The 10187-nt window shown below is 47.5% G+C and overlaps 1 protein-coding gene across 4 annotated transcripts; it reads left to right on the top strand.

Annotated features, from left to right (window-relative positions):
* The first annotated feature begins 2432 nt into the window (after positions 1–2432).
* Positions 2433–8700, top strand: CIRBP (cold inducible RNA binding protein). 4 transcript variants are annotated; one of them, XR_008316299.1, is made up of 8 exons: positions 2433–2588; positions 4551–4660; positions 4844–4950; positions 5218–5356; positions 5451–5538; positions 5652–5716; positions 8283–8380; positions 8579–8700. XR_008316299.1 is itself a non-coding variant. In XM_053296752.1 (7 exons), the coding sequence occupies exons 2-7, from the start codon at positions 4558–4560 to the stop codon at positions 6188–6190; spliced, it is 519 nt and encodes a 172-aa protein (XP_053152727.1). In that variant the 5' UTR covers positions 2433–2588; positions 4551–4557; the 3' UTR covers positions 6191–6956. The 4 variants fall into 4 exon arrangements, 2 of the variants coding, with proteins under 2 accessions (XP_053152727.1, XP_053152726.1); XR_008316298.1 differs by having other exon boundaries at positions 5649–5716; XM_053296752.1 differs by lacking the exons at positions 8283–8380; positions 8579–8700 and adding an exon at positions 6174–6956.
* Positions 8701–10187: the final 1487 nt, after the last annotated feature.

The following is a 10187-nucleotide window of genomic DNA, read 5'->3' as shown; positions in this document are numbered from 1 at the left end:
TGTAGCCCTCCGACTAGTAGCCGTTGATAGACCTCTCCTCCATGAAGTGATCCAAGCTTCTCTTAAAGCCATCCAGGTTGTTGGCTGTCACCACATCTTGTGGCAGAGAGTTCCACAAGTGGATGATGTGTTGTCTGAAAAAGTACTTCTGTTTGTTGGTCCTAGATTTCCTGGCCATCAATTTCATGGGATGACTCCTGGTTCTACTGTTACATGAGAGGGAGAAGAATTTCTCTCTCCCCACTTTCTCCACGCCATGCATGATTTTATAGACCTCTATCATGTCTCCCCGCAGATGTCTTTTTTCTAAACGAAACAGCCCCAGGTGTTGTAGCCTTGCCTCATAAGGAAGGTACTCCAGGCCCCTGATTATCTTGGTTGCCCTCTTCTGCACCTTTTCCAGTTCTACAATGTCCTTTTTAAGATGTGGTGACCAGAATTGTATGTGGCACTCCAGATGTGGCCGCACAATCGTTTTGTATAAGGGCTTTATAATGTTAGCCGTTTTATTTTCAATCCCCTTTCTAATTATCCCTAGATCTGTTGAATTTTATAATCTGTACACCACCTAGGGAGCCACCTAATGGCTCAGTGGGGAAGTAAGTTGCCTAGGTTGCTGGTTCAAATTCCCGCTGGTGTGTTTCCCAGACTATGGGAAACTCCTATATCGGGCAGCAGTGATATAGGAAGATGCTGAAAGTCATCATCTCATACTGTGAGGGAGATGGCAATGGTCAACCCTTCCTGTATTCTACCCAAAGAAAGCCACAGGGCTCTGTGGGCGCCAGGAGTCGACATGGACTCAACGGCAAACTTTGCCTTTACCGTAATTACACCTAAGATAAATGTAAATCAGGCGGTATAGAAATATGGAAGAGGGAGAGAGAGAAAGAGAGTAATAAGTGTTGAGATTGTGAGTTCTGTAGAGGGGATACACACACAATTTGTTATGAAGGAAAACGTACTTTGGGGGGATGTTGAAAAGGGTGTTGCACCCTGTATCTGACATTTAAAAAGGACCCTTATGAATACAAAATGTTCAAAGACAGCTTGCAAGTACTGCAAGGAGCTTTACTATGAGGAGTCACACCAAACTAAATGCACCCTTCTCCAGGGTGTGTGAATCCACGCTTCTAGTTGGCTCTGGAGGATTTGACTGGCGCATAGGAGGTTTTCACAGCTGACTCTGAGAAAAATATGCCTTTTGTGAGGGTGACGCATGTAGGGTTTCCTGGCATGCAGAGAGTCATCATTTTGCAGGACTCCTGGTACAAAATGGGGGTTGTTAGGAACCCTCCAGGACTGGGCTGGAGTCTCCAAGAATTTGCACCAGTCTCCAGGTGCCTGTTGAAAACAATCCTGGAGATTTTACTTGCCTCATAAGCCCAATTCAGACATTATGCTATACAAGTGTACAGATCTGTGTACACCTGTACATGTGTTTGTGTGAATGACTGTACCTGTATTCATTTTAAAGGTGAACCTAGGTACAGGCCCTTCAAATTCACGGTACAGAGAGGAAGTGTAGTTCTGTACCTGCGTTCAACGTGTGAATGATTGCACCAGTGAACACTGTACACTTGTTGTACAAGTGCTGAATGTAATGTGTAAATGGGCCCATAGTGTGGATTAGGGAGAACGTGTGTGGGCAGGGGGGAAGCAGGAATGGCTTCAGAGCAGCTGACAACCCTTGGTGCAAAGGATTGTGAGCATGGAAGGCCCCATTGCCAGAGTGCCTTCTCCAAGATGCGTGAATTCGTCATTTTGGTGAGTTGTGTGAAGGTGCTTTTGTGGGGACACTTGAGGGAGTTCTCTCACACAGGCTCTGGGGAAAATGTGTTTTTTGTGTGGGGGTGACACAATTTATGGCATGCTCATTGTCATGTTTTTATGTACTGTGGATCTTTGGCGGGGGGAACCGCTAGCGCTGAGGCTTCTGGGTAAGGCTTGGGGCCCACCCTGCGCGCCTCTCCAAAATGGCGGCCGCCCCCTCAAGCAGCCCCTTTGTTCGCTGCGGCAAAATCGCGCCGCATTGCTGACAAGGGCGCGAAAGTAGGTCACTGCAGCCACGCCCACTCGCTCTCTCTCTCTCTCTCTTTTTGGTTCCCAACGGTAAAGGGCGAGAGGGGCGGACGAAGATTGCGGCTGTAGAGAGGAGGGAGAAGTCGCAGGGGTCGCCTCCTCCAATCAGCTCGGGAGAGAATTAGGGGCGGGGCAAGTTGCCCTTACCAACCTCACCCCGCCTCCTCGCTTCGCCCAATCCTCTCTCGCTTTTGCGCTCGTCCCCCACGTGCTGGGGAGATAAGAAAAGAGGCGTTCTTTTCTCCACGCCTTATTATTTTTTTTAATTTTGCTCATGACTATTAATCAGCGCGTGACCAATGAGAAGATGCCCTCGCGGATTACCTCATGCCGGCAGGCGCGGGAGAGGGGGCGCCTTCCACAAAGCCCAGCTCTTTTGCATATTCATGAAGTGGGCGGTGACGCAGAGGGGGTATATATGCGGAGGCGCAGCCAAGCGGCTGCGTACTTCGTGCTGGGAGCTTGGAAGCTCGTGTTTCGCTTCTACTAGCCGCGAAATCGCACCGGTAAGAGGTGGGAGGGGGAGCAGATAAGAGGCATGTGGGGAGAGGCAATACTTACATTTAAAATGAAGAAATTAACATGTATGTTTTAAAACCCCGTTATTCGAGCGCGGGTTGGTGGGGTGTGTGGAAATGGCGCTTTGCCCTACTAACATTATTTCGGGCTTTGAAGATAACTGAGGGGAGGAGGGAGGCCGGCGAAAACAAAATGGCTTCCAGCCGGCTTTTGATGGAGGCTCAAAATGGCGGCGGGGGCGGCCAGACGGGGCGCGGGGGGAGGGACCTGCGCATGCGCCGAGAGGGCCTGGAACGCTCAAGTCGGGAGCTGGTGGGCGCCCCCTAGAGGCAGGCAGGTCGGGTTTGCGCATGCGCGCTGAGAGAATCCACTAGGTTAATGGGTGGGGAGGGCGATCGTGTAAGGTGGGGGGGTAAGGAAACTCTCAGGGTGCCCCCTGTAAAGACTAAAGTCCTTGCTCCGTCGGAGGCACAGGCGTTATAGAGATGTATAGGAAGAAACTTGCTCATAAGCAATGAAGCAGTTTGCTAGTGTGCGCCCCGCCCCTCGGGATTATTTTAAGCTTTATTTCTGCCTTTATTCTGCTGCTTCTCTCAAATGTGCAAAGGCTTTTAGGTCTGCTGTGATGAACTTCAGATTGGCTTCACAGTCTGGCTCTTAGGTGCACGAGCATGGCTGAGATGGTTTGGCAGTGTTCCCTCTTTAACAGGGATCCCCAGAGGCTGGTGGCTACAGCTCCCAGAATCCCCAGCCAAAGGCCACTGAAGCTGGGCATGCTGGGAGCTGTAGTCAACAGCCCCTGGGAATTCTTGTTAGCGGGAACAGTGAAAGGCAGGGGAGGGCTTGCTAGGCTGTCTTCTGGCCAAATGAAGCAATAACATTGTGCCTGTATGCCTTTTGTTTAGTTGGGCAATGCATGCCGCCTCATTTTTGCAGGTGAGGATTAACAGTGGAAACCAAATACGGCTGAAAACTAGAGCAGTGATGACTGTTACAACAGGAACAGAATTAAAAGCAAAAGAGCTGGCAGTAAAACAGTGTAGCTTTGTGCCTGGCAGTAAGCCCAGTTGAGAGCAGTGGGATTGGCTTCCAAGTAGGAGATGCAAAGCATTGTGATTTAGCCTGAAAAAGGCTTGCCAGAGAAGAAAGTTCTTGATGGTTTGTATTTTTAAGAGCCCATTCGTGGATCTGTCATGCTGGGGTGGTTAACTGAGCTTGGTTGGCCATCACTCTTGATTGACTGGGATTGTCAAGGACTTCTCAAGCCCAGAGCTGAATGGCATGCAGCAGTACTTGCCCTGATACCTAACAGGGTCCTTTTAATGCTGCTTTGCATGTATTTTTCCTTTCTGCTTGTGTGCTTCTCTTTTATCTGCCAAAGTGAGGTTCTGTGTGTGAAAGCTGCTCCTGGTCTTTTGAGGCTCTTCAGCTGTTGTAGATCCAGGACCTCTGTAATTGCCAACTGCATCATAGGTCCTGCTGCAGTAACACAAACACCTTTTAACAGTGGTGCCTAAAAAGCTAATGGGCCTGGCACCCTCTCTAGGTCTATTCAGCCAGTGTGGTGTAGTGGTTAGAGTGCTGGACTCGGACCAGGGAGACCCAAGTTCAAATCCCCATTCAGCTAGCTGGGTGACTCTGGGCCAGTCACTTCTCTCTCAGCCCAACCTACTTCACAGGGTTGTTGTGAGGAGAAAACTTAAGTATGTAGTACACTGCTCTGGGCTCCTTGGAAGAAGAGTGGGATGTAAATGTTAAAATAATAATAATATTTGCACTCCTTCTGAGAAACCCAAGCAAATAAAATAATAATGGAGACACTGTTGGCTCACTTGTAGGATCCTCATGATGACCCACCAGTTCATCTTAAAAGACCTGCTTTAAGTAGGAGGGGGAATTATTTGCCTTCCTTGAGGGATGATAAACTCTGAGCTTATTTTTGCTTACAGAGGAAAAATGGCATCTGATGAGGGAAAGCTCTTTGTTGGTGGACTCAGTTTCGATACCAATGAACAGTCTTTGGAGCAAGTCTTCTCGAAATATGGCCAGATATCTGAAGGTAAAATCCAGAAATGAGGCACTCTAGTTTCATTTGTTTGGATTGCTGACAGTTCAAGGCTAGTATAAAATAAACCCATGGTTCTCTTTAGATGTTCAACAGGTTTTTGCGCAAGTTCGGTTTTGTGATCCACTCCACTGTTAGGCGGCAAGATGTGTTAAAATGTGTCTTCTCTTTTTTTAGTGGTGGTTGTGAAGGACAGAGAAACCCAGAGGTCCCGAGGATTTGGCTTTGTCACCTTTGAGAACATTGATGATGCAAAAGATGCAATGATGGCCATGAATGGGAAGGTGAGTTCAGTTTGGTGGTGCTTCAGAAGAGTTTTATAATTGTAGAACATCTCCCATGCTGAGCAACTTGCTTTATATACATGGGGCAATGCTATGGCCATAAAACTGGCAGTTCTAGAAACACACTGTAAATAAATGTAGATTGATAACTTGGAAGTGGCTTTTGGGAGATGAGGGTGGTAGTCCAGTGAGTACCAGCCAGTTCTGTGTGTCTATTGTCATGTGTCTGGGTGAATAGTGGTTTACTTTGAGGCTGCTGTGTTTCAGTCTGTCGATGGCCGCCAAATTAGAGTCGACCAAGCAGGCAAGTCATCTGAGAACAGATCTCGTGGATACAGAGGGGGCTCAGCCGGAGGCAGAGGCTTTTTCCGTGGTGGCAGAGGCCGGGGCAGAGGCTTCTCCAGAGGTGAGCTCTTCATGCTCTTCGTTGACCCCTGGCTTCTGGCCTTACCTTGTGAGCTGACAGCACTGAGGCTTCTGGGTTTTTCCATTTCTTCCAGGTACTGGTGGAGACAGAGGCTATGGTGGTGGCAGATTTGAATCAAGAAGCGGGGGTTACAGTGGATCCAGAGACTACTATGGCAGCAGGTAAATGTGAATGGATGATTATGTGGACAGATTGGAAAGGCTAACCTATTTCAGTGATTGCTTGGCTGTGGGTGAATCCAGGTATAAGTGAAACCCTCTGTCTTTCACAGCAGGAGTCAAGGCAGCTATGGAGACAGGCCTTCAGGAGGGTCCTACAGAGACAGCTACGACAGTTACGGTACGTGAGATCATGAGGGAGTGGAGGATACGTTGGCGTGGGAGTGCTTGGAGCCTCTTTTGACCTTGCGGTGATTGATAACCCTGGAAGTCCTGTAAGGTTCGTTTGGAGCCTGTGGCTGGCAGTCTGTCCTTGCCTGTGTGAGCGCCCCTCCTTTGGCAGGCCTTAAGCACTCATGCCACTGTGAAGCAGAAAAAGCCTCCTTAATGCATGTGTAGCTTTTAGTTGGACCGAAAGGCAAAACAAGTTGTACATGCTAGCATTTCCGACGCTGCAAATCACACCCCAAATCCTCTCCAAGTCCAGAAGCAAGACCTTTAAAAAAGAGCCAATGCCAGGGGTGGGAGACGTGCTAGCCAGCTAGCCTTGAGATGCTTGCAAGCAAGTAGGGGAGGAAAATGCTGGAACTTGTCTATGCTTCAGTGCCTTTACAATTGTGCCTGCTTCTTGTCCTCAGCTACACACAACGAGTAAAAAACCTTCCTGACTCAAGATCGTCCTTCCAATGGCTGTATTTATAAAGATTTTTGGAGCTTCGCTGAAATCGTTCTTGTGTAGTCATCTCCTTTGTATTCTCACTTTTGTAGTAAAAACAAAACAAAAACAAAAAACCTCTCAGTTCTGACCTTGTCAAAAACACAGCCTGACAGCTTCTAAGTGATGGTCTGTTTAGACTCTAACGAAAGCTCTGGGGTTTTTCCTCTCAAGTGTTTTAATGTTTCATTTTAAAGCACTTAAGGTTTTAGTTCATTTGTGAGACAAGGTGTGTGTTCTTAGTTCTTTTTTTTAAGACCGGAAGGTTTGGGGGCCCCTGTTTTTTTCCTTTGTTTTGAGCGAGAAAGGACTTTAATTGTTCAGTAGAAGCTGAGCAAGCTGTGGACTTTTTTGGTGCATCATTTTGTAACGTTCCTTTAGTGTACCAAGGTAGGTTCTGTGGCCTGAGAATGAAGTTGAAAGGCAACCCACCTTGATATATCTAAAGAGATACTTGCTTGTATGTTTCAACCTGCATTAAGAGACTTTTACTTGTATGCCATAAAAAACTTAACCCAGAGAGACTCTGCAAGTCTTATCACGCAAGAGGTTCATGGAAAAAGTTTGTTTATATTGTCCTTTTTTTACTGGAAGAAAGTATGCCTAATTCCATTGCTGTTGTATCTTTGAAGTGGTAAAAGGATTTCTTGTACAGTTTTCCTTTGGCTTCACGAAGCCTATTAAAGGTCCATCTGAAACAAAAGAATCTGCTCTTGAAATCTTACATCTTGCTGCACAACACAACTCTGTAGGCCGTACAAGGTATACAGTTGAGAGGAGACAGTGGCAGGGAGTGAGAACTCTTGCTTTAGGGAGAAGTTCACAGGTTAGTGTTGGTGGAAGCTTAAAGGAAAAATCCTAGTGTAGGGTTAAGACCTAGCTAGGGATTTCAGCTTGAGGGTGGTAGAAGCCAGTGCCTCTAAAGGATGTTGCCAACTTCCCTTAATGGGACATGTTAACATTTGGCTGGAATTGATCCAACCTTTTGCAAATATACTGGGGGTTCAACTGCTTTCCATAGTAGCTCACGCCTAGTGACTCCAAGCAAAATAGTTCCTAATAATTCCATACTAGTCTCGGGAAGACCTAGCTGCCCTCTAGTCACCAGCGTGTTAGCGGAAAGCCAGCCAGACATTAGCTTAGCATGGGGTGTCTACCCGGATGAGCTGCTGCTAGTCCGACAGTGTTCCAAGGCTTTTCCACACTGTGACCTAATTTAGCTAGCTTTGTCGTTGCCTTCTAAGTTCTAAGAATTCTCTGCTAGCGTATGGAAAACGGCAGTGCCTTGGCGAAAAAGAAGGTGTTGTGCCTCCCAACAGAGAGAGAACCTCTGAGACGAAAGCTGCTCTCTTGGCTAGTTCATATGTGGGGATAGTCCTGTAATTCGAGGTAACTCTTTTGCTCATGTCCGCATCCTTCCTCCTGTTGAGAGCTCATTTCTTTTTTTGAAAGTCTGAATGTTAACCCATGTGAGCTAAATTACATCTGTCAGTTTTGGTCAACTAAAAAGATATGCCTCTTTAGAGCAATTTTTTTTTAAAGTCCTCCTGTAATGAACCTTTGGCTTCTGTGGCACTGTGGCAATTTGACATGGGTCAGAAGGGGGTGTGTATGCAGCCATCTCTTTGCCAGTAGGTTGGAAGTCAGCTTGGGGAACTGAATTCCCCCCAAGTGATTATGCTTATCTCTGGAGACTCTTCCTTAAGACTTAAGTCACATAACTCTTAGTTGTTTTCTGCCCTCTTGTTGCCATTAACTTTTCCCCCATAGCCCACACTGTTCCTAAGCAGCTGTACCAACAGTGACTAACTGCTTTTGTGGGACCAGGTGCCTCTGGCCAGTCTGAGAGAGGCACAGATTCAGTCTTGAACCAATTGGCCCACTCTGGGCTTTTGAGATGCAATGGGTCTCCACCAGCCCTCTGTGGAACCCTTTTGTAGAAAATGCCGTGATGCTGTTTTGGGGAGGGCAGGGTAGAGTATAGAGCTTGCCTGTGGGGATATTTTTTGGTAACGCAAGTTTGTCTTGGCAGGTTGAAGAAGAAGATGGAACAGACCTCTGAGCAGAGAGACTGGTTTTGAACCCAAGGACCAAACAGGAACCATAAACTCCAGCCAGCTTCGCAAGGAGGTACAGTGTTTCTACTAGCTCTATTAGCATTGCATTTTGGGACCCAGGAAAGCAATTTGAAAATACCCACGCTGCTAACGTCTGGACAGCTTATCAAGTCACACTCTTGAGGTTTTTGAAGCTTACTGGGTTTAATGATGGCATACTTTCAGGCCTCTTTGCCTCCTAACCTTTGTATGTTTCTTGGTCCCATTTCAGTGCTGTGCTGCTCGGAAGAGACTGGAGGAGGATCACGGCCACTGTGGGCTCTGCAAAGGAGTTCTGAGGACTGTGTCTTCAGTGGCGCGAATACATCAATAAACAAACATGGGGCTATAAAACCTGGTGGTTGTGCATTTTAAGTGGAGGCACTGAGATCCATGAAGGGTCTGCCACAGAGACCCCCCCCCTTTTTTGGAGATTTCATGAAACAGCAGTTTTCACCTGCTTCATCAGGAAGCTGTGGCTCGGGAGCTTTGCAGCAGAGGAAAGGAGCAAGAGAACTCCTTTTCCTCCTGAGACTTAGCACTGGCAATGCCACATTCTTTTAAAACACAGTCCAGGAAGAAAGTGTGGGTTCCGTAGAAACAGTCCTACAATTGGAATGTTTAGAAAGGTCGCATAGTTTTCCTTCACTGGATGGAGGAGAAAACTTCAGAAGTAATTAAATACACATATTTGAAAATGTCAGGAACCTGAGTTCCTTGCCACCAGCAAGCAGTATCTGGAAGAGGCCGAGAGGCTTAATGGGGATTTCCCCTAAAAGTCAGAATTTGATGTGTCAACTACTGCTCACACAATACCTGTAGGAAAAAAGAAGCATTGTTTTCCTTTAAAATGCACTTTAAAGTTCAAAACGACAATCCCAGGCTGAAAATGCTCCCCATTGACTCCTGCACTTAAGATGACATTGTTCTGCTCCCCTCCAGTTATTCTGACTAGGCTAAATTTGCAGCTTTTGCTTTCTCTTTTTGATAACTTTGCTGCTGTCTATTAAGGTGAGCAAGTGGAAGTCTTGCGGGGGAGCTGCTTCTTCCAGTGATCGTTATGGAACTGGAACAGCAGCACCTGGGCAAGAGGATGACTAGAACAGAGTGAAAAGAGGCCATGGAAGCTTGTCTTTCTTGAGTGTCTCAAATGTTACTAAAGGGGGGGAAAACCCCAAGAACAGCCCTTTAGGATCAGGTCCAAGAATGCCTGTCTAGTCCAGCTTCCTGTTTCCCACAGTGGCCCACCAGATGTTTCTGGGGGGCCCACAGGCAAGAGGGGAGGCCAGGCCCACTCCTGCAGGAAGAGGCTTAGTAAGAAGTGTGGGGAGAGCAAAGTGCCTCTTGCAGGGGTGTGTGGACAGGATGCTTCCGTTGGGCCTCAGAGGGGCCAGACAGAACTGTGACACTACTTGCATTTAGGTAGTGATCCTCCCTCAGAAGAGGAGTGTCTCTGAAGGGTGGTAGCTCCAAGACAGGGCCAGTTGCAGAGTTCACATGATTGTGTGGGAGTTGCTATCCTCTCGTCCCAGTTTTCGCCCTGCCTTGCTCGAGCAGGTGTGAAAACTTGAGCTCAGGGTGCTGAAAATTTTCTTTTATGTTCAGGCTTTGGGACATTCCATTTCCCCACTGCCTCCTATTGTGGACTAGAGCGAGCAGGGGCAAAAGGGAGACAGAATTGCAGGTTTCCCCTCAGCTGCAAGTGTGAGCTGGGGGGCTTAGTCCCCCTATTGAAGGGGCTTAGATAAACGCAGGGAGGACAGGTCTATCAATAGCTGCTTGTCTGGTAGCTGTAAGCTACCTCCAGCTGCAGAGGCAGGATGCCTCTCAGTCCCAGTTAC

This window comes from Hemicordylus capensis, chromosome 2, assembly GCF_027244095.1.
Source record: "Hemicordylus capensis ecotype Gifberg chromosome 2, rHemCap1.1.pri, whole genome shotgun sequence".
Lineage (NCBI taxonomy): Eukaryota > Metazoa > Chordata > Lepidosauria > Squamata > Cordylidae > Hemicordylus > Hemicordylus capensis.
Note: the sequence above shows the minus strand (reverse complement) of the source record. Positions and strands in the feature narration are given on the sequence as shown.

Coding starts and splice junctions, on each gene's coding strand:
- CIRBP (XM_053296751.1), top strand. CDS start 4,558: ATGGCATCTGATGAGGGAAAGCTCTTTGTTGGTGGACTCAGTTTCGAT. Junction 4,951..5,217: donor TGATGGCCATGAATGGGAAG/GTGAGTTCAGTT, acceptor GCTGTGTTTCAG/TCTGTCGATGGCCGCCAAAT. Junction 5,539..5,648: donor AGAGACTACTATGGCAGCAG/GTAAATGTGAAT, acceptor TGTCTTTCACAG/CAGGAGTCAAGGCAGCTATG.